Below are 23,112 nucleotides of genomic sequence, written 5' to 3' on the forward strand. Positions count from 1 at the left end.
CTTGCAGCGCGCTACAACACATATTTATTGCTTGCGTGCTGTGACAAATACTTGTGTGGCCAATAGAAATGAGGCAGCCAGCCAGGCATGGAAAGCAAAATTGAGAAGAAGCTGATTTTGTATGTGTCAACAACATAAGTTAAAGCTTGATTTCAGAAAGGCCTATTTTGGAAACACATTTTAGTAGGCATATCAGGTTTAACGGGTAGTTTGTAGGAAGGCAACATTCACAGCCTATATTTAGGCTATGACTTGGTGCCTAGACCTGCCAACAAATGCCTATTGTTAGGAGAAAACAAAACAACCAATATTTCCTTATACGTGTACACCACTACTGACTCATAGACCACTACTGAACTCAGTTTTACCTGGTCCCGCCAATCTCCCGCTTCTCTCTCCTAAAATATCTTCCAATATCGATCTGGTCAATGAATTGAAGGATATACCCGTACAACAGTATTAACAGGGATGCTATGACATTTATTTCACTGACAACAACATTCTATGGGGACTGATATTGTTTTGAAATACTATAGAGATAGGCTATATTAACAGCGAGCAGCGATGAAAAGCCGTCCCTCTCTGGGTCCTACTGCCCAACGACAGCAGAGATTTGAATTGTGAATCCGATCAAACAACCAGAACCATTATTTTAAGCCAATAAATTCAAATTATGCTTGTATTATTCTATCATATTTATCAGTGTTCTTGCTTCTCTTTGTTCAGTACATGTTTGCACGAAAAAAAAAAAGAAAATCCAAAATCTAATCATTTTTCTTAGGGAGCTTAGGTCTATTTTAGAGTAGCTTCAGCTCCCCTAAAATAGGTCTAACGACTTCCATGGTCCTGAGGCCTACTGGCAGTGGTATATTAGGCTTTAGTATGTAAAAGTTGTATAACTCACAATCTCATATACAGTGGGTACGGAAAGTATTCAGACCCCTTTAAATTTTTCACTCTTTGTTTCATTGCAGCCATTTTCCAAAAATCAAAAAAGTTCATTTTATTTCTCAGTAATGTACACTCAGCACCCCATCTGACAGAAAAACACAGAAATGTAGAAATTTTTGCAAATTTATTAAAAAAGAAAAACCGAAATATCACATGGTCATAAGTATTCAGACCCTTTGCCGTGACACTCATATTTAACTCAGGTGCTGTCTATTTCTTCTGATCATCCTTGAGATGGTTCTACACCTTCATTTGAGTCCAGCTGTGTTTGATTATACTGATTGGACTTGATTAGGAAAGCCACACACCTGTCTATATAAGACCTTACAGCTCACAGTGCATGTCAGAGCAAATGAGAATCATGAGGTCAAAGGAACTGCCTGAAGAGCTCAGAGACAGAACTGTGGCAAGGCACAGATCTGGCCAAGGTTACAAAAAAATTTCTGCTGCAGTTAAGGTTCCTAAGAGCACAGTGGCCTCCATAATCCTCAAATGGAAGACGTTTGGGACGACCAGAACCCTTCCTAGAGCTGGCCGTCCGGCCAAACTGAGCTATCGGGGGAGAAGAGCCTTGGTGAGAGAGGTAAAGAAGAACCCAAAGGTCACTGTGGCTGAGCTCCAGAGATGCAGTCGGGAGATGGGAGAAAGTTGTAGTAAGTCAACCATCACTGCAGCAATCCACCAGTCGGGGCTTTATGGCAGAGTGGCCCGACGGAAGCCTCTCCTCAGTGCAAGATACATGAAAGCCCGCATGGAGTTTGCTAAAAAACACCTGAAGGACTCCAAGATGGTGATAAATAAGATCCTCTGGTCTGATGAGACCAAGATAGAACTTTTTGGCCTTAATTCTAAGCGGTATGTGTGGAGAAAACCAGGCACTGCTCATCACCTGTCCAATACAGTCTCAACAGTGAAGCATGGTGGTGGCAGCATCATGCTGTGGGGGTGTTTTTCAGCTGCAGGGACAGGACGACTGGTTGCAATCGAGGGAAAGATGAATGCGGCCAAGTACAGGGATATCCTGGACGAAAACCTTTTCCAGAGTGCTCTGGACCTCAGACTGGGCCGAAGGTTTACCTTCCAACAAGACAATGACCCTAAGCACACCGCTAAAATAACGAAGGAGTGGCTTCACAACAACTCCGTGGCTGTTCTTGAATGGCCCAGCCAGAGCCCTGACTTAAACCCAAGTGAGCATCTCTGGAGAGACCTGAAAATGGCTGTCCACCAACGTTTACCATCCAACCTGACAGAACTGGAGAGGATCTGTAAGGAGGAATGGCAGAGGATACCCAAATCCAGATGTGAAAAACTTGTTGCATCTTTCCCAAAACGACTCATGGCTGTATTAGATCAAAAGGGTGCTTCTACTAAATACTGAGCAAAGGGTCTGAATACTTATGACCATGTGATATTTCAGTTTTTCTTTTTTAATAAATTTGCAAAATTTCTACATTTCTGTTTTTTTCTGTCAAGATGGGTTGCTGAGTGTACATTACTGAGAAATAAAATGAACTTTTTGATTTTTGGAAAATGGCTGCAATGAAACAAAGAGTGAAAAATTTAAAGGGGTCTGAATACTTTCCGTACCCACTGTATACATTTGTATAAAGCTATTTGAATTGAATTGAGAGATAGATTGAATATGACTTTTTAAACATTTGACACAAATCTGTAGACATCAAAATTGGATGCATTTCTTCTATGGTATGCGGAAGGGATGGCAGCACAGGACGCAGCAGAGAAATTACCCTATCAACACACACTAAGATTCTTTGTTGACCATGAGCTGGCAACTCTGGTTTTAATCTTAGAACAGTAGCCCGGACTGTTCATTGTAATTTATGACTAGATATCAAGACTGTAGACAGGATTACTTTACTTAGGGGCAACACTAAAAAGGCATTTATTGTCCACCAAAGCGTTTTTGTCTGGCAGAAAAGCACTGGCAGGGTGCTGGGGGAGCACTGGGATAAAACACTGGTGTGGTGAGAGAAAAGAAATGCTGCAAGATGGTTTTGTTTCTATGACAACAATATCTTTAAACTTTTTAATGACCAGACAAGCTTAGGGTGATAAAAGCACAACACTCACCAGCAACATTCAGTGTCAGGCCACAAATGGGCTTTTCTGTTATGATTGTTTCTGTCTGACAATCATAAAGCTCAGGATAATGAGACAGGGCCAGAATCATCAACTGTAAAAGAAGTGGATGTGGACATCACCCACTGGCTTGTGTACAAGCGTTTTGAATAATCAAGTTTTGCATTTTGGTTGTTACCTTCCAATGATTTATTAACCAAAAAACAAGCAAACTTACAAAAAGTGGTCCAAAAGTAAATCCAAAGAAGGCAAGATGAAACAATAATCCACAAGCAGGCCAGGCAGACAGGAACATGAGTCTGAGATGAACACAGGTTACAGAGCATCCACAAGCAACAAGCAATTAACTACAATGATCCCACACTGACTGAACAGAACACAAACATTAAATTACACTAAAACATGGAGACATAGGACTCGAACAGGTAAAAAAACTTGCCTAAACAAAATCCTAAACCAGAAAAGATCAAATAATGAAACACAGAAATACACACACCAGGAATAACACTAACATGAACTAAAGCACAGAACTAAGAACTAAGGCACTGGACTTAGAACTGAGGCAAAGAACTAAAATGCAGGACTAAGACCTAAGATAAGAGACAAGACAGATACAAAGTAAACCTAAACATGCGAATGAATAAAATAATAAACAAGGCTAAACAGAGAAACACAGAACCAAAAACAGACTTAAACAGGTTCAACAAAAAGAGCAAACATGGGCAAAACAGTAGAACACAAGACACGGAACCAAAACAAGACCAGAATCCTTAACTCATAACACCTTCTTGTTTTTTTGGAACCAGAAGTGCCTATATTTAGACATGAGGGTGGAGCTAGCTAGCTTGGTTAGTAAGAAATGCTTGAAATGGCGCTTTTTACTAATATGTGTCATTAATTAACTAAGCCAGTGATGTTTGTAGTTTGTGTTCTGTTTATTAGTCTTCCAATCATCCCCTTTTCTTTAAAGTTACAATGTGTAAGATATGGCCAGAATGTGAAGAAGTAACAGCTATGACGTTATTTCAAAGACATCTATGTGTCGTGTTGCAGAGATATCTACTGAAGTGAGCATGCTAACCAGCTAGCTCTGGTCCATACTGTGTTGTAACCCCCCCCCCCACACACACACCCAGTTTCAGGTGGGGGATGTGTGCAAGCTGCGAGTTTGTGTTATGATTCACAGAGTTAGAACCCCGAAGCAGACTCGAATTCCAAATGTAACACAACAAAAGAGTATATATTGTAAACGGGGGTGAAAGGAGGAGATGGATGGTGATGTGGCGATCTTGCTGAAGAAAGCAGAGGGCAGAGGGTGAGGAGTAATGGCGGTTGGTAACCAGAGCAGGCAGAGAAAATGAATGAGGCTGGCGTGGCTGGTTTGGCGTGGCTGGCAGAGAGCGCGCTGGCAGGCAGGCAGTTAGAGGAATGGAATCCTGAGGCACAAGGAAAACAGAGTTACGCAGAGAAGCAAACAAACAACAATAAAGAAGAATACTACAGTCTAGTACAAGAACAGGATGGCCTGATGGTACTACCACAGTAGCTGACTAAATGATCTGGCAAAGAGTTACTGAAAGACTGGGGTTGATATATAAACAGGGCTGATGAGTTGATGTGAAGCAGGTGTGTGTCAGACTCCGCAAGATAGACGAAACACACAAGAGACTGGGGGAGGGGACAACACAGGACACAAACTGAAGTCACGGCATCAACTTAGATGTGAAAAATATTCTGGCTGCACACACTCACGCTGATGCACGACCTCCCTTTTGCTCCTCTCCCACTTGATGCCTCACCTGTCTCTGCTTGAACCAGCTGTGTGTTGGTCTGGTTGGAGCCACTAGAAATCTTCATGGTGCTGTAATTATTATCGTCAAACTGGGCTCTGCCGGTCTTGGAGGCTGTGTTCGGTCACGTTGTCCACTCGCCGGGGCCAGTGGGACTGCTAAGTTAGATGCACAGTTAACTGAGCTGACTAGCTAATGGCAGTTGGCAGAAGTTATGGCCTAATAGGTGATATGCAGCCCCCTAATTTTTTGGAGTATGAATTCGACGGTTGGAGAGTAGTCTCAGTTCCAACACATTGTACCTTTAATCTGTCTGTCTTTTTCTCTGATTCACCATTTCTCTCTCTGCTCTGATTCTCTCTCCTTATTATGAGTCTGTTTGTGCTGCCACACCAAGCGTGCCGATAATATGTAATAATGAAAAGAATGGAGATTGAAAAGGAGCCTTTGTGATCTTTTGTGTTATCGCGATCCGTTTCATCTTAAACATTTTGTGACAATAACGCAGTCATCCTAACACCCCCTGAAGTGCAATTTTAAAACAAGCCTATCCAATGAGTCTGTTCATAAGTACAGTGTTATAAAAGTCACAAATAAGCTTTCTTATCTCTGAGCATTCTATCAAGCTGAATTATTACTCAACACAGGGGCTCTTAAGGAAAATTTTTAGCCTGTGATTCAAATGAAATTCAGCCTGGGACCAAAACGAAAATTTGATTCTGTCGCCTTGATGCTCAGTCTCATTACAACATATTAGATCCCTTATCATGTGGGAGCCCAGCAGAAACTTCCAGCTTAGACAGACAATTACTGGATTTATCAATAGGCAAGCCAGCAGGTGAAAGGGAGTTTGAAGTGAATGCATTTGCGTTGCACAACAGTCTCAAGGTGAAATTCCATCCCAAAAACACATTACACCTTACTCCCATGATTAAACTTTGTGTGGATGAAAAAATATCATAATAAACAAACATAATCAAGCTTGTGAATTGAAGGTTGCTGGGATGAATGGAAAAGGTGCCAAAGGTGCCAATGAGCAAGACACCAACAGACTTGCTCAGCATCTGCCTCTACTTGACTTTTTGTTTTACATGAGTTCAATCATGACTGATCTTACCAATGTCTAGGCATGCGAATTCTGAAATAAACAAAAGATCTGCAATCTAACTGTCTACACACATGCAAGTCCCAATTTACTGGGGACCGAAGAGATATTGATTTGCTCAGAAAGGAAATATTGCTGTAATACTTTCTCTGCAAACTATAATTTCAGACAGCCAACTCATGTGGAATGTCTTGTTACAGTATGTGAATGTAGAAAATGTTTGGGGTCCAGGCTCAGACTTTTTCAGAAAACGCTGCTTCTTAAAACTCATTCTCAGGATCTACAATATGAACAACAGCTGTTCTGTGGATCAAGGTTATTTATGTTCTGTCTCAGTTTCTCCACCTGTACTGTAAGTCTGAGTTGAGATCAAAAATGAAATTTTTGCGCACCTGCCAGCAGACACTTTTGTGTGTTGTTCTTAAAGGTCCCATATTATGCACAAAATCAACTTCATCATCTCTTTTCAAGCTAAATGTATGTCCCCAGCGTGTCTGAAGACCCCAAACTGTGAGATGTTCAGTCTTTCAGTAAATGTGTTTGGTTTGGTTCCCTGCTTGAGGACCAACCTCAGCCCACTGAACACATACTGAATACATCGCTCTCAGCCCCACCGTCCAACACAACACCAAGTGGTCATTCAGTTGCTGAGCTAGAGCTGGAGGTTGTTTTCAGTATGTTTCACAGAAAGTGCTTTTACAGTTATGAAGGAAAGGTCAATGTTTTCTGGTTTTCCCTCTGATTTCCCCCTGATGGACAGATAACTTGTTGCTAACAGTAACAGGTAGCAGCTGCTATCAGCTGGCTCTGCACTCAGTACACTCCCAAAATAAAATTACCTGAAAACGAGCATAATATGAGATTAGTGAATTTTGTCATAACTTTATTTAATCATGTTCAATATGTGTGTACGCAGATTCTGCAGCAAGTACCACTTTTGTCCATTCATATCTAAAACCTTCACAATAAAAGTGAAGAGTGTTATTTCAAATACTTAATATATTAGTAAGTTTGCAACATGACATGTTGATTAATAAACAACACATAATAAATACATTCTGTTTCATTGTTTTGATGAAACAGAATGTCATGGTAATGATTTTCTCCTTTTCAAAAATCATTCTTTTGAGAGATTAACGAAACCTTATCCTCTGTGACAGTCACACAGTGAACCCCCGCATGGCGGCTACACTCACAGTAATATGTCAAAACCATTAAAACAGCAATCCTTCAATCCTACTATTTGAGAGTTTTCCCTCTGTGTGTTTCTGCAGCAGATCAACCAGCTCCACCACTTCCAACTCTCATCTTATCCACTTCTTCATTACCTCAGTTTGACCCAACACCTCTCGCTGTGTCCCTCCCAAACACACTACTACACACATATACAGTCATGTATCGAGTTTAAATGAAAGAAGGGCAGACCCGTAGGTAAAATGTAAATAACAAATGAGCAGAAACTAAAAATAGATGTTGTGAGCCTATTGCATATGCTCTAAAGTTTTTGTCAACACAACAATCTGTCAAAGTTCCTCACATTTTTTTCGAAGGGCTAGTTAGCAAACTAGTGTAGCTGATGAGCTACCAGCTAACACACCAGCGAGCAGGGAACATGCTAGCTCTTAGCAAGCTTGGCAGCTCAGTTGGTAACAGATAATACGTGAACATAGTTTAATCAAGAGACGTATTTGTACCATCAGCTGCTGTCTACATGCTGTTTCTAGAAAAACAACGTTGATGATAAAAGCAGATGGTGCAACATAGGGAACTAATCCAGGTTGTAGTCAAAAATAAAAAGCTGCCATCATTTTGTTGGTTTTAATACATGGCTAGATGTGGTTTTGGGGCTGTGCTCCACCTGCAGCAACATAATGTTGCTTGAAACTTGAGTGGCAAGCTAGCCAACAAAGCTAATCAGCAACCAACAAGAGCACTAACAGTAATGTTACAGATGTCTGAGTGTTATCTAGTTAGTTTGCTAACATCAATTCGAGAGTTATAGCTAGTGGCTAAACCGCTGTCAAGTAAGCACACCGGCACAAGACACAGCAAGCCAGCTACTGACTAGTCCAACGGAAGGAAGACCAGCTCGCCATCTGTCCTGCATCTTTTCAGCTGTTTTAGCTCACACCAATGAGTAAAAGCTGATGTCTTCTTGGTCTCTTCGCAGCCTCTGACATTATATCACACTGAGAATACCGATCTAGCTTCTTCCAGATCGGCATTGATAGTGACATCATTCACCATGATCACAAGTCAGTGTACCATCAAAATGATTTTGAAGCTGTTTAAGATAAAAAAAAAATACTACATAGCTTATGTTGCTTTGTGGCATCTCTAATTCCCCTGCAGCCTACCTGACCATTCCAGTGTCGATGTCTGTGACCAAGCCATCCCCGTGTGAGACAACAGAACCAACATTCTTGGACTTGAAACAACAACTGCCCCCCTGGCTGAGAAAACTGCAGTTGTGTAGAATGTTGCAGCCCAGTTGGAGGAGAAGGATCCAAAAGATGTGGACATCCAGCCTGATGTCCTTTGTTTAACTATAATTATGTCAGCCTTTATCTGTTGCTGCTCTATTATTTCAAATGAATGAATTTTCTTTACTGTCAGCAGGACCTGGAGCTGAGGCACTGCAGTCAGTGGCAATGGACACACCCAAGTCTAGTGTGAATAAAGGCTGCCAGCCAAGTTCAGACCTACACTAGTCCCTACACTACTGGTCAAGAGTCAGAATCAACGTACCTATTTGTTTGTATTAGCTTACTACTTGTCCTGCACAATGGGGGTGATTGGATGAACCTAAACACTGTCACATGCAATAAGTGGAACTTGGTGTTAAAATCCCTGAATATTCAGCACTATAGCTGCATGGAGTCAGCCATGGTTATAACCACCAGGTGGAGCCACCATTACAACACATCATCAGTTTGGGTGTTTCTGCCTTTTATCACAAGACACGTTCTGTTGAGGCAGGCCCTATTAGTCCTTGTTGTGTGTCTCATGGTTGGCTTGTGGTCTAGTGGTGGGAGCCCAGGTTGGATCTTTCCTCTTTAGCCACAGTCAGAGACTGCTCCTTTCTGCTGTGTTGGCCAGGGCTTTGATTGCTGTTCTCTGGCCCTGTCCTCTGACAACTATTTCTCAAATTTCTTTGGGAATTTGTCCTGGGTTTTTATAGGCAGGACATTGTTGGTTACTTTCTTGGTCTCCAGGACCCGCTAGCTTCTTCCTGGCGCCGCACCTCCTCCACCACCAGCAGTCAGTGTTCAGCTGCCGTAGCCTCTTGCCATGTGGGATGCTTTTCTCCCAGGCCAAATCCTCCTCTGCCTCACTGGACATGGCGCACGATGTCCCCGTGTTGGAGGGCAGTTTTTGCATCAGCTACTTCTGTGGTTGGGGCCCATTTTTTCCCGGTGACCAGGATTGGTGCAACACCTCTTAGGATTCTGTAAGTGTCATGTGTAGTCAAGACTGTATGCTCTTTATAAGTAAGAATTAACAAGAAAAATTCACCAACACTGAAACTTTTGTGAAAGATTTGTGCGGGTTTACTTTGCCCCTGAGAACAGATCCAGAGATCTATTGATATTGAGTGATTTAAATGCTAGTGTGATCAGGCTTTAACAGCACTTATGTTTTATAGTTACATATTAATAAAATAGAGATTTAAATCAACCTTAAAATGCTGATATAGCTCTTGCTCTTTCTTCTACTTTATCTCTCTCACACAAACACACACACACTTCAGGTACAGTCGTCCTCAGTGGCCTGTGATTGACTTGACAAATGTGCTGTGGAGCTCTGACAACATATACCCACCTGGTCTCATGTAGAAACCTCCAGGCTTTTCCCTTCAACACTTCATCTCCACATCAATCATCGTGCTGGCCATCATTCTTAATAAAAGAAATAAACACATAAAAAGCTGAATGCCACTTTCATCATTTTGTGCATCATCCTTTATCATCATTACCATCACTGATATAATTAGGATAACATATTTACAGTGGGAATTAACTCACAAATATGTTACAGAGTAGTAGTTTAAATCCTTTAATAAGTGTGTGCTGTGAAACGTCATGTTTCTACTACAATATTCTTTCCAACTCAGGGAATATCACCAGAGTGGGACCGGCCCTGTCAGAACCTGAAATTGAGAAAATCATCCCCATCTTTGTGTCGTCCCACCGGACCTGCTGTCACGGCCTGTCGTCATGCTTCAGTCAGGCTGCAGTAAAGGCTCGAATATACTCTGGAGCGGACGCACACATGGACAGCTGCGGACCCCACGGGCGCAGACTACTTCTGTTCATACTACGCCACAGACGATTGTTTCCGTCACGCGGACCCTTGCGGACGCGGAAAGTATAATCTTTGCTTAAAGGCTTGAAAATACTCTGAAGCGGACGCGCACACGCTGAGGACCCAGCGGACTGCATATGTTTATAACACTTAATGGAGTCACCTTGGCGGACTCGTTCCACACACGCAGTAGATCGGTTGGTGACTTGGTAGCGTAGTCGGCGTGCGGACAGGTCCACGCGGCCATAAAAAAGGGCCGGCGCACGTACGTCCGCACAGACCCTACGCGTACCCCCTCTGATAATGTTTTTTCGCCAAGCGGACCCTAGCGGATGCGGAAAGTATAATCCTTGCTTAAGACCACTGCAGCTCCTGTGAACACAGCCTCCAGGCTCCTACTGACTGCTTTCATAGAGCTGAATTAAGGTACTCCTTCACAAATAGCAAATCAGGCGTGCCATGGTGTTGCTTTAAGTTCCATAAGGGAATTGCTTTGGCCATTAGGCACCACGGCTGCAGCCCATAGGTCATCTGAGGACTGCTGTCTGTTCTTTAAACTCACGCTGAAAGGTGATGGGTCTTCAAGCGTGGAGGAGAGAAAGCTTTAGAGCGGAAAGGCTTGCCAACATTTACCAGAAGGCCCAAGATCTCATCACAGTCACCTTGGGTCATATCTACTGGTCATGCCAAAACTAAAATAGGTTTTGGGAGTGAGTTTTTGAAGCTTTTAATACAGTATATGCAAGAAACTATTTGAACTTAGTCCCATTTGTTATTTCAGGGTGCCCTTTTAGGAGAAAAAATAGCTGCTGTTTCCGCAAATGCCACAAAATACACGTCACGCCTGCCAGTCCTGGTAGACTGTAAGGATTTTTTCTTAGACATTTTGACATGTCACAGTAGGAAAATCCCAAATGTAAATAATAAATTGAAAGCTGGCTGAATTCCATTTAGTTGCTATAATTACAGGCTCCTGGTATTTTGAATGGTGGATCACTGTCATGTTGTCCTGCGACATTTGAATAGAACAAAAAAAAAAGAGAGTTAAAGAGTTTTTCTTAATAAAACAAATCACTCCTATCTGGAGATTTTTTTTCTTTAAACTGCAATCATGCCTGTTAGGTTAAACGGGTGAAACAACTTTCTGAACAGATGTGAGAAATATTTACTTACAATTGAAATACTAACCATTATATTAAATAAATATTAATGATGCCATTGTTAAGGTGTCGATCACAAACCACAGACACAGTTTATTATATAGAATGATTTTTATGACTTAACCTATTGAAATCTGACACATGAAGTAATGATCAGAAAATACTACTTCTTTTATTGAACCTTTGAGCAAACTAAAAGAACTCTATTTTACATTTAATATTTTTATTATTATTATTATAAATATTTAGTTTTTCTTGTATATAGCCTACTATTATGTCTATCATTGTTCCATTTTTCTCAGCAATATTAGAAAGCTGCTCCATTATTTATACCCATCTTTCATTGTTTGGTGTCATTCTCTCTCAGATAATAATTGCATGTTTAACTCTATGAACTGGTGTGACACATTTGCCTGAATGTGAGAGTGAAAAATAAAGACAGGAAGACAAGATATTAGGGAAAATAATGAGAGAAACGGGAGAGCCTGAAAAGAGGCCTTTCCTGCCTCCCAGTGGCGTCATGGGTAAAATAAAACCCTCCTCATAAACTGAGGACCAGAGTGGCAGCAGTAAGATGTATGGAGCTCTGTTACTGTAGTATTACATTTGCACGATAAGGTCACCTCCCCGCTTTGCAGGTTGTCTTATATAATTGGCTTATCTAAATGCTTTTATGCAAATTGGGTTCACGTTAGGCATCAAGGTTTGTAGTGAAGTTATTAATTGTAAACGGGAGCTAAGGAATGCACTGACATGCACTTTAAATTGTGAAACTAAACATTTAGAAGCGTGAAGTAAGTAAGATAAAGTAGCTGCTTCCAGTTTCAATGCTTTTATTAGTTCTAGAAGGCGGTGTTTCCTCTTCTGAAACCAGGCAGAGTTATGCTGTAACAGTAACAACAACAATAATAATAATAAAAGTAACATTGTGTATATAACAAAAGTGAAAGCAACAAATCTATCACTGTGTTTAAGATACATTTGGATTCGATATGAGGAAATAGGCGATTCAAACTGATCATTTTTCTTACTTTCAAGACCCTGTGTATGTGTGCGAGTGTGTGTGCACTTGTGTTGGTGACGTAACGGCCGCTGGTCTCTCTCTCTCTCTCTCTCTCTCTCTCTCTCTCTCTCTCTCTCAGTCACACACATACACTTACTCACACGAACACACACACGCAAACGCAGTCAGGCAGCAGCAGACGCTCAGTGCTGCTCTCAGTGTGCGGAGCGGAGGAGGAGGACCGACGGCGCAGGCTGTAGTTATGCCTCAGCTCTGGGAATATATATCTCCCCTCGCTCTCTCTCTCTCTCTCTCTCTCCCTCTCTCGCGCGGGCTGCTTCTTCCCCCTTCTTTTCTCCCCTCAGTTTACTTTTGCCCGTCGCCTTTCTTTTGGAGAAGGCGATAAGGAAAGCCGGCCGTGCGTCATGATTCGACTTGGCGCATTATTTCTGGATCTTTAAAAAGTGATTTCTTTTGGCCCGGACTGAAATGAAGCGCTTTTTCTGCGTGAAGGGGAAGAGAGGCAGCGTTTGGTAGCCCGTGTCTCTCGCTGAATGTTTGGCTGCAGCTGCTGGTGATCTGCGTGAAGCCACTGAATAAGGAAAAAGAGGGTTGCAGTAAGCGGCTTTCTCTCTCTCCGATTCTCGTCTGCCTCTGACAATGTGCCAAATCCATCCACCTCACAGGATCCCGTTGATTTGTGATACTTTCGCTTTTTTCCAGCAGGATTGATTTTTAAAATTTTTTTTGGAAAGGGATTTGGGAATTTTTTGGATTCAAAATGAAGGTCAATGGAGAGGTTTGCGCATCTCCCGTGCGTCACGGTCCAATTTTAACACCAAATAACGGTGGTGCGCCTGTTTTCTGCTAGGCTGTGTGCTTGTGTGTGAGAGAGAGTGTTTGTGTGTGTGTGTGTGTGTGAGCGCCTCTACCTTCTTTCCCCCTCTCCATACTGTGAGAACTCACCCCCTGATTATTATTATTTTTTTGTCCTTCCAAGGCTCATGCTCTAAAGTTAAATGCTGGATCTATATCTCAGCGACCATTTTTGACTGTAAAAATGCTGAGCGGCGTCCTCTTTCTGAGCGTCCTCACGGTCACCAGCCTGTCACCGTCTGAAACGGAAAGCCGCAAAACTTCAGCCTCCAAAGAAATCTGCAAGACCCGCTGCACCTGCGAGGAGCGGGAGAACATATTAAACATCAACTGTGAGAATAAAGGATTTACCACTGTCAGTCAGTTCCAGGCGCCCCCAAATAAAATCTCCCAGCTTTTTCTAAATGGAAACTTCCTGTCACGGCTCAGCGCCAATGAGTTTGTCAATTATGGCAATGTCACTTCGCTGCATCTTGGGAATAATGGCTTGCAAGAGATCCGAACAGGCGCTTTTAACGGGCTGCGCTTTCTGAAGCGGCTCCACTTGAACAACAATAACCTGGAAGTGATTAAAGAGGACACATTTGCAGGACTTGAGAGTTTGGAGTATTTACAGGCAGACTATAATTATATCAGTGCTATAGAGCCGGGTGCTTTCAGTAAGCTGAATAAGCTCAAAGTGTTGATCCTAAATGACAACCTGCTGTTGTCTTTGCCTCCCAATATTTTCCGCTTTGTCCTCCTCACCCACTTGGATTTACGTGGCAATCGACTCAAGATGATGCCGTTTGCCGGGGTTTTAGAGCACATAGGCGGCATCATGGAGATCCAGCTGGAGGAGAACCCGTGGAATTGCACCTGTGATCTGATTCCCCTCAAATCCTGGTTGGACACAATTTCTGTCTTTGTGGGGGACATAGTGTGTGAGACGCCGTTCAGGCTGCACGGCAAAGACATCACCCAGCTCATCAAGCAGGATCTGTGCCCGCGCAGGAACGCCGGGGAGCGTGTGCACCCTCCCTCTGACTCTCACTTTCAGGGGGCCCTGCCCCCGACCTACCACCCTGGCATGATCACCCCCACCCGTGCCCCGAAAGCTTCCCGCCCACCCAAAATGCGCTACAGGCCCACCCCTCGCATCGGAAAGGACAAACATGTCTTTGGGCCCATAATGGTTTACCAGACGCGCTCCCCTGTGCCCATGTTGTGTCCCAGTGTGTGCGTGTGCACATCACAAAACCCCGACAGTGGATTAAACATCAATTGCCAAGAGCGGAAGCTGCACAACATCAGTGAGCTGAACCCCAAGCCCTCCTACCCAAAGAAACTCCACCTGACCGGTAACTACTTACAAGTGATTTACAGAACTGATCTTACTGAGTACAGCTCACTGGAGCTGCTTCATTTAGGAAATAACAGGATAGCAGTGATTCAAGAAGGTGCATTTGAGAATCTAACAAACCTCAGACGGCTCTATCTGAATGGGAATTACATCGAGTCGCTTTCTCAGTCACTCTTTGCTGGCCTGCAGTCGCTCCAGTATCTGTATTTGGAATACAACATCATCAAAGACATTTTCCCACAAACATTTAACTCTTTGCACAACCTGCAGCTGCTTTTCCTGAACAACAACCTGTTAAGATCGCTCCCTGACAATGTCTTTGGTGGCACGATGCTAACACGACTCAACTTGCGGAATAATCATTTCTCCTACCTTCCCGTTCGAGGGGTCCTAGACCAGCTTTCTGCCTTCATCCAGATTGACCTGCAGGAGAACCCCTGGGACTGCACCTGTGATATCGTGGCCCTCAAAAACTGGATGGAGCTGTCCAGTACCAGCGTGGTGGTAAACGAAATCACGTGTGATTCTCCCTCCAAGCACGCAGGCCGCCTGCTGCGCTCGCTTCGAAACGAGGCCATCTGCCCTGAGCCCAGCGAGGCGCCGCCACCACAACATGCCCCCCCCACAAAAGCCCCTACAATAATTAGCCCTGGCACTGAAGCTAGCACCCCCTCCTCGCCTTCTTTTGCTTTTAGCTCAGTCCACCCCACTGAATCCCGAATCCACACTCCTGAGCTACACCCCGAGGTCCCACTTTCAGTCCTGATCCTTGGGCTTCTTGTTGTTTTCATCCTGTCAGTCTGCTTTGGTGCAGGCCTCTTTGTTTTTGTTCTGAAGCGGCGCAAAGGAGTGGAACATGTCCCCACAGGGGCCAACAACTTAGATCTCAACTCTTTCCAAGTGCAGTATGGCTCCTACACCCCTGAACCGACTCACGATAAGACCTCTGAAAGCCATGTTTACAACTACATCCCCCCACCTGTGGGCTCCATGTGCCAAAACCCTATTTACATGCAGAAGGATGGCGAACAGGTGGCATTTTACCGTAACCTGAAGGAGCTCAGCTTTGGGCCCCTGAACGCAAAGAAGGATGATGTCCTCACCCGCAGCCCAGGGGCTTACACCATCAGCACAATGGATTTTATGGATAAATCTCCGACATCGTGTGGTTTGACCACCCCAGAGCCTCCTGAGATGCTGTATCAAAACTTAGGGGAGAGGCCCAACAAAGAGCTTCCCACAGCTGCAGGCGCCCCTCCTTTCCATTACAACTTTTGCACTTTACCTAAGAGACCTTGTATCGTGCCCCCCTACGAGGCTGCTACGGCCCGGCGGCATGTCACCAACCAGGACAGGTTGAACAAAACTGTGCTGTACGGGACCCCCAGGAAATACTACGGGGCCGAACACCCTCCCAAAAACAATGAGCACCCGCTTCTGCTTCCTGGGAAGCTAAAAACAGAACCAGACTACCTGGAAGTTCTGGAGAAACAGACTGCGATGAGCCAACTGTAAGATAACGTCAGTGACCGACCCCCACCCCAGGTTTTGTGCAGCATTCATAATAATCAAGCAGTTACTGTAATAATAGCCCTCCCTATATATCTATCTTATCTATCTGTGTTCAGACTGGAAGCGAACTGAAGCCTTTGATGATCTTTTTTTCTCTCTTCCTTTTCTTCTCTCTTTTCGTTTTAAAGATGTATAAAAGGAGTATAAGAAATATATTATTATGCAGTTCTATTTTTTCTCCTGGAAGGTATAACTTATTTTTTCTTTTTTTCTGAAAAATGAAATTCCAAAAGACTTTGATGGTGGCAGGAATATAATGGGCAGGACTGTGTACAAATACGGCTTTGTGCTTTTCCTGAAATTGTATTTTATTTTCCCTGTGAAAAACAGAAAAAGTATAAAAGAATTGTTCTTTGTAGAAGAGGAAATGCTACAGAGTGACATTCCTGTACATACTTAGCATACACAGATAAATGGTGAGTGTTAAACCGTAAAACAGAACCTTTTCAAAATCCAACAAGCGGCAAAATCTTACTATACTTACTCCAGAAAGTGCCTTTGCACTCAACTATTTTATCAACAACGCTCTCTGCAAAATGGAAATGTTCCTCTTCTTTTTTCTTTTTTTTTTTGAAAGTGCTGTATTTTAAAGAATCAAACCTTTATGTAAAATAGAAGACTTATTTGTCTGTTTAAAAAGGAAAAAAAAAGACAAAAAAAAAAATGAAATTGAGACCGGGTGTGAAATAATATATGAGTTACTGACAGGGGGAATCATGTTATTTTGCTTTCAATATGAAGTGTCTTTGGAGATGTACAACGTATAGAGAATATTGTATGCTATAGGAGAGCAATACAGCGCGGCGAAATTGCGCCATTAAACTTTCACTGAAGCACTTTGTCAAGATCCTGAGCTTGGGGTAAATTTTGTTTCGACTGTGCATAATTATTTTTGGATGCTGCGGTGTGCTGTGGTCTGCTCTGGTGTGTATGTGTGTGTGGGAGCCAGAGAAAATGAAAATAGAGCTGGCCTGCAGCCTCTTTCCGCTAAACACGATGGCTCCTCTGATGATTGACGGGGTGGATTTTTTTCGACTCCCTCTCAGTAGATCATTAGCTGCTGCTTCCTTCTTTCTTTCGACCTGACACAGCATTTTAAGGTTTTCTCCAGATTCCCCGCTCTTCCCTCTGAAATCTCCACTCCACCCATCTCATGGCGCACAGACAAATGTTTCATGGTCAGTATTTTCTCAAGCAGGGATAGGGATGTGTCAAAATATCACTGAGCCATGAGGCATTTTATTGAGCATTTTAATACAGCAGAGAAGAATTATCATCGGTAGAGCAGTTAACTGTAGTAAATTGCCCCTTGTGGACTAGCAGGAAAAGAAAATGCACCTGTTCTGAAAATGTGCAGTATAGAGAAGTGACTCTGCTAGAAACCATGTCTCATGAAATACAGCCTTCCGCAACATCCTGCCGTTTAAACCACTGACGTCACTTATGTAGATTGAAACAAATTTGATATTTTCCAGCAAGTGCTACTTCTTTGGTGATGGAATCTTACATGATAGAATAATTGCAGGTAGTGCAGCAATTGACAGCCGTGAATTGCTCTTGTGGATAAGCAGCGAAAGGAAACGCAGTCTGCCCCATTAAGAGTCTTAGGAAAAACTGTAAAAACTGAAAATGACGGAGTTTGTGCGTGTGTGTGTGTGTCTGTGTGTTATCGTCCCCTGTGCATTTATAGGCCTGTCCTCCTCTCTTCCCCAGCCTTCTGACATGGATGAACTGTGCTACCCGCTCTAATGCTAATTCTGTTTTCTGTCCTTCAACTCAAATTGACATTGGCCCTTTGTATCCTCTGTGAATGGCCTCCCAGCGGCCAAATTCTTCTCTTTCCCCCCCTTTTCCCCTTTGTGTGTTCCGCTGCCCTCCTCCACCTCCTCCTCTGTCTTTTGTCCTCATGTTTTTCCCCGGCTGGATCTCTGCTGGCTATTGTGTAGCTTTCCAAGGTGCTGAAATGTTGCCGGCAACAGGGCTGGGTTCCAATCTGACGGCTGGGACCTGCTGAGAGCCCTGCGCAGAAGGAGATGAGCGAGTTTCCCTTTTTTGAGCTATAGGTTGTAAAGTGGTGCACTGTGGTGGTCTTTGGAGGGACTTGGGCGTCCCTGCATGTTGCATGTAAGCTGGTTGCATTTGCTGGCTATACATTTTGAGTTGACAGTACGTGGTTTGGTTGAACTGAAGGAATGTAGCATATTGGAAACAATGCCTTATCTTGAAGGGGCTTTTAAGCCGAAGACATTTTCAAAAATGGTCTGTATTTGTAGGTATGCAAGTTTTCTGTTGATGCAAATTGATTCACTTTCTTGTGAATTCGCTTTGTCGCTGGTCCATGCAGGCAAAATCTAACTGTGTATGAGGCATGAAGTGTTTTGTAACAGTTATAATTAACAGGATCATTATTCATTATTACTGCTACCGAAAGTGATAATGCTTCACTGCACACTGTGTCCCAATTTCCTACTCTATACTATGTACTAAATTCAAGCTGCCTTAGTAATCTGTCACAGGGAGAATGTAAAGAAATCAACATACTTCACCATTTTATGCAGAACAGGAAGTGATACAATCAGTGCACCAACGCATTTTAAATACCAATCTTTCCCAGCTGTGAGCAGCTCCTCAAGCATTTTTTGCACACACACTTGAACACACTACACCTGCTTAGAACTAGTGTGCTGGATGGATTCGGGACACAATTTGTGTGTGCACAACTACAAGCACATGCAAAGTGATCTAGGAAGTCTGTTTGTTATCTGTAACAGATGTTAATAACAGACTGTTTGGGTAAGACTGGTTAAACTTGTTAACAGCCGACCTTAGTTTTTAGCAACGTTATTATTAGCGACGTGAATGATGACCAAAACTACACAGATAGGACCCAAGTTTTTGGAATTTGGGTCCTTTTTTATCTTGAAATCACTGATCATGATTTTTTTCCCCCCGTCATCAACATCTGCAGTCCCAGACTCTGCAGAGGTACATTCAAATCCATCCATCTAGTAAGAACGAGGCCACTGATGGCAAATCCCCACCGGTTCCTAATTTTTTCCATGATAGATTGTTTCAATAAACTAGTATTGCCTCAGTTTCGCTCAGTAAGCAGAGTTTTGGGTAATACTGTTAGCAGCAAAATTGTGTTCCAGAGTGAACGAGCTGCAGCTCTGAACACCTGAAAAAAACAGTCTCCTTTAATGTAGTTTTGCTGCCACTGCTGCATGAAACACTTCATTTATTCCAAATCCAGAAATCCTGATATTTTCTCTCCCTGTTCCCTTTTTTTTTTTTTTTTGCTTTTTCCCTCTATGCATTTACTTGTGGCCCCTTAGTGCTGTAACTTTCTTTAGACCTCCCGTATCAAGTTGGCTTGTGGTGCAAAGGCACACGGCGAGCAGGGGAGATGCTGCGGTGAGCAAAGCTGTGAATGTTGTCATGTGGGCTCCCTTTTTTAACAAGCTTCGCCATTTCAGCTGCTGTGTGAATGGGAGGGGAGAAGAAAGAGAGTGTGAGAGAGGGAAGGAGAGAGGCTGGGAGAGATGAACGGAAGGGGGGAGAGAGAGAGAGAGAGAGAGAGAGAGAGAGCTGTTCATTCCTCTCCTTTTCTGAAAATGGAGTGATTTTCCTTCCTTGGGCACAATAGGTCCTCTGTGTCTTTTTAGTGGCAGTGAAGGGAAGAGAGGGAGCGCTCTCTCTCTCTCACACACACACACACACACACACACTCACTCATATACACACACACAAGGGATATAAGGGAGGGTTGGAACATGTGCAGCCTTGCACACCAATGAGGAAGCTTTCTCCCCTGAACACTCTCCTCTCTTATCTTGCAGCCCTGGGACTGTGTGTGTGTGTGTGTGTGTGTGTGTGTGTGTGTGTGTGTGTGTGAGTGAATGAATGAGTTACTGAGTGACTGAGCATTCATATATTCATATACTGTATGTGCGGACTTCAATATCTCTGCAGAAGTGTTCTCTTCTTCTTCTTCTTCAGATAAGATTGAAATGTATAAATAGGTATTTTGTGGATAATGCTCTCCCCCTCTTCCACTCTCCGGCTAGCCCCCTCACCCCTTCCCTCACTCCGTCTCCCCTCTTTCTTTCTTTTTGAATGATATGATAGAGGACTGTAAATTGGTATTCCTGTAGTGCGGCTCAACGTGTGGATAAGCGATTCAGAGATGACTTTGAAGCATAATGGCCGTCACTTTGAGTTGATTTATAAATGGTGTGTTCAGGGTCTTTTCTGGATGTGTGCGCATTGATGTGTGTGTTGGCCTTCTCTGACTTCTTGTGCGTTATGTTGTGTGTGACGCCAGCTTTTCACACATACGATTTTAATCATTTTTTTGCAGATTGCTGCAATCCATTTTCCACTGCTTGTTGCTGCGTGTGTGTGTGTGCTCCATGATGTGTGAATCCTTATTCCATCAGTCAATTTAGCTGTTCCCCTTAACTCATTTTCAATTATGTTCACGTCATCCTGAGCTGTCAGTTCTTATACAGGGGTTTGCGTTTTAATTCACGCCACTGAGCCACAGTGCTTCTGTCTGAAAGCAGTTGTTTCATTTAGCTTTGTGAAATCCTCCCAGCACCTGTTAGCCAGTATACCTGGATATTATCAAGGTGTTGTGTTTAGCAGAGGTGGGTGGTGGGCGTGTGATTTTTTTAGTATTCTCTTTTACCATCATTGACCTTAAAATGTGTGAAAGAGAGAAATGCGCTGTCATTTCCAAACGTTTATCATCTTGTAGATCCAGCTCTGTTCACACGTGTCTCAGCTGTGTCGGCAGACTTCCAGGTGGCAGGAGCATGACTGCTAAATGTGTCATTTCATTGCAGAGTTTTTGGAATCTGTGTCTCAGTTTGTGGTGTGGGAGAGCCTGGCTTAGAAGCTTATTGTTCAGGGTTGAATTTTAGTCTATGTATGTGGTTAAATATTTATGTTTGTGTCTCAAATTCAGCTGTGTGCTGGGCTGGATTGACCCCCCTGGGGGCCCTGGGGCAGAAATTTGCTGCGGACCCCTGTTGAGCCCATTATGCCTCAAACCTCCACAAACCAATCAGCATTATATGTTTAATTTAACACAGATTTGTCTATGAATGTGTACAAGATGAACTACATTATTAAAAGATAAACTGGATATTTTTGATTTTAAAATTTTTTTGTTGGATCGGTGTGTTTTTTCTGCTTTCTAAGGGGAACTCTGCATAGTTGTTGTTTTTTAAGTTTTCTTTACAGTTTTTACCACCTTTAGACAAGGCTTGATTACAATCTAAGCTGGCAACTTCCACAGTGCCACAGACCCCCAGGGGTCCCAAAAGTCTCAGGTTCACTAAGCGTCAACTGGTTTTTGGTTTTATTGATTAATTCCAGTGTTCAGTATCACCTAAAGCCTGTCCTTCATTAATCTTGTGTCTTGCAGAGGTGGGTCTGTGTCAAACCTTAATTATAAAATGGGTAGCTCAAATCAAGCAATCCGAATGGTTCATAGCAGTGAAGCGTATATAAGACGTTGAATTAACATTAATTTATTTAGGTGACGCAAAGTGTCAGCCCGGTATACATGTCACAGGTCGCACGTCTCTGGAGCAACTAGGGGTTAAGTGTCTTGCTCAGGGACACAGTGGATGGGTTCCAGTGGGGCATTGAACCCAGGTCTCTCACACCAAAGGCATGGTCTTATCCATTGCGCCATCGCCACCCTCTCTCACACAGATTTGCATCACTCTGTGATGAACAGGGTTTGAATTATAATCCGAGCTTCGTGGGGGTCTCACACCCCATTTACATTTACCTGGTATTAAAATGTGATCTGATACAGATCTGATCTGATTTTACCGGCAGAGATAAATAAATAAATAAATAATGAGTGATGAGAGAGAGATAGAGAGAGACCGAGATAAATCATTGCCTGTTACGTGATTCAACATTTCCTCTCTCACACACACAAAAACACACAAACACACACACTCAGCAGTCCACTACTTGCCCCAGATGTCTGCGATATTGCAACAAAGTTTAAGTTTCAATAGCCTGTTCAAAGACTGTTGCTCAAGCAGAGACGCAATTCCGCCCTTTATGGTAGGTACAACATTAAAGTGGTATTATTTTACGCAGTACTGTACAGTAACAAGCATATTATCATATAAGTTCAGGTTACCAAAGTCAATCTCCTGACGCTGGACAGTCTTTAGTTGCTTTAACAAACAGCAACGTGCAAATAGATCTAAACAAATAGAATAGCTTCACGTATACCACGCCTGTGGTGAGCTATTGCTTAATCATATTAGCTTATATTGTGCTCACAAGGTTCAGATTCATGAGTAAAGTTTTGCTGCCTGAAATGAACTGTTCTGTAAAGCTTCAGGATCAGGTTTGGCTTGATTATTTTGAAATGTCATTTATGGTGAAATCTCTCTCTCTCTCCCCACTTGTCTCTGTCCTGGTGTGTGGATTTGTACTTGATTGGAACATGGAACCAACAGTGTACATATATGATGCACAGAATAATATGGCTCCAGAGATAATACTTGCCTGGGGCCCCTAATATGTTTTCTGGACATGCTTTGGCTCTCACTCTTCATTCTTTCCATGTCAGTGACCATGTTAGCATGTAAGCTAACCAAATGACTCAACCTTCTATTAAGACTTTAGTAAGGCTAGATTAACCTGATCAGTCTTAAACAGGCTTCTGCTCAGTGGAAGGACCTAGCTGACTCTTTTAAAACTCCTCCATCTGGTATGTGGATGAAATGCAACCATCACTCTGATACGATCAGCCATTTATACAGCGCTATCAGCGGGCAGTGTGGCATGCCTGGAAGATTTACAGTTTACAGTACACTGCTCGGTCTAAGTCACATGTCAGGCCTGCCAGATGATTTAGATTTTCTATT

At 43.0% G+C, this 23,112-nt stretch overlaps 1 protein-coding gene and 1 long non-coding RNA gene across 2 annotated transcripts; one reads left to right on the forward strand and one right to left on the reverse strand.

The window, feature by feature from the left end:
• Positions 1-3,254: 3,254 nt before the first annotated feature.
• Positions 3,255-11,039, reverse strand: LOC119888141. The gene is made up of 4 exons (XR_005441849.1): positions 10,418-11,039; positions 9,772-9,848; positions 4,854-5,002; positions 3,255-4,490 (listed from the first exon to the last, which is right to left on the reverse strand). It is a non-coding gene; the product is annotated as an uncharacterized LOC119888141 (long non-coding RNA).
• A 1,574-nt stretch (positions 11,040-12,613) lies between these two features.
• On the forward strand, positions 12,614-17,048 carry slitrk2 (SLIT and NTRK-like family, member 2). Its single transcript, XM_038700262.1, has one exon. It carries the CDS (start codon positions 13,478-13,480, stop codon positions 16,148-16,150), a length of 2,673 nt encoding a protein of 890 aa, XP_038556190.1. The 5' UTR covers positions 12,614-13,477; the 3' UTR covers positions 16,151-17,048.
• The last annotated feature ends 6,064 nt before the right edge of the window (positions 17,049-23,112 follow it).

Source organism: Micropterus salmoides, unplaced genomic scaffold (genome assembly GCF_014851395.1).
Source record: "Micropterus salmoides isolate LMB-PRFRI ecotype aquatic unplaced genomic scaffold, ASM1485139v1 Ms_hic_scaffold_5, whole genome shotgun sequence".
In the NCBI taxonomy this organism is placed as follows: Eukaryota; Metazoa; Chordata; class Actinopteri; order Centrarchiformes; family Centrarchidae; genus Micropterus; species Micropterus salmoides.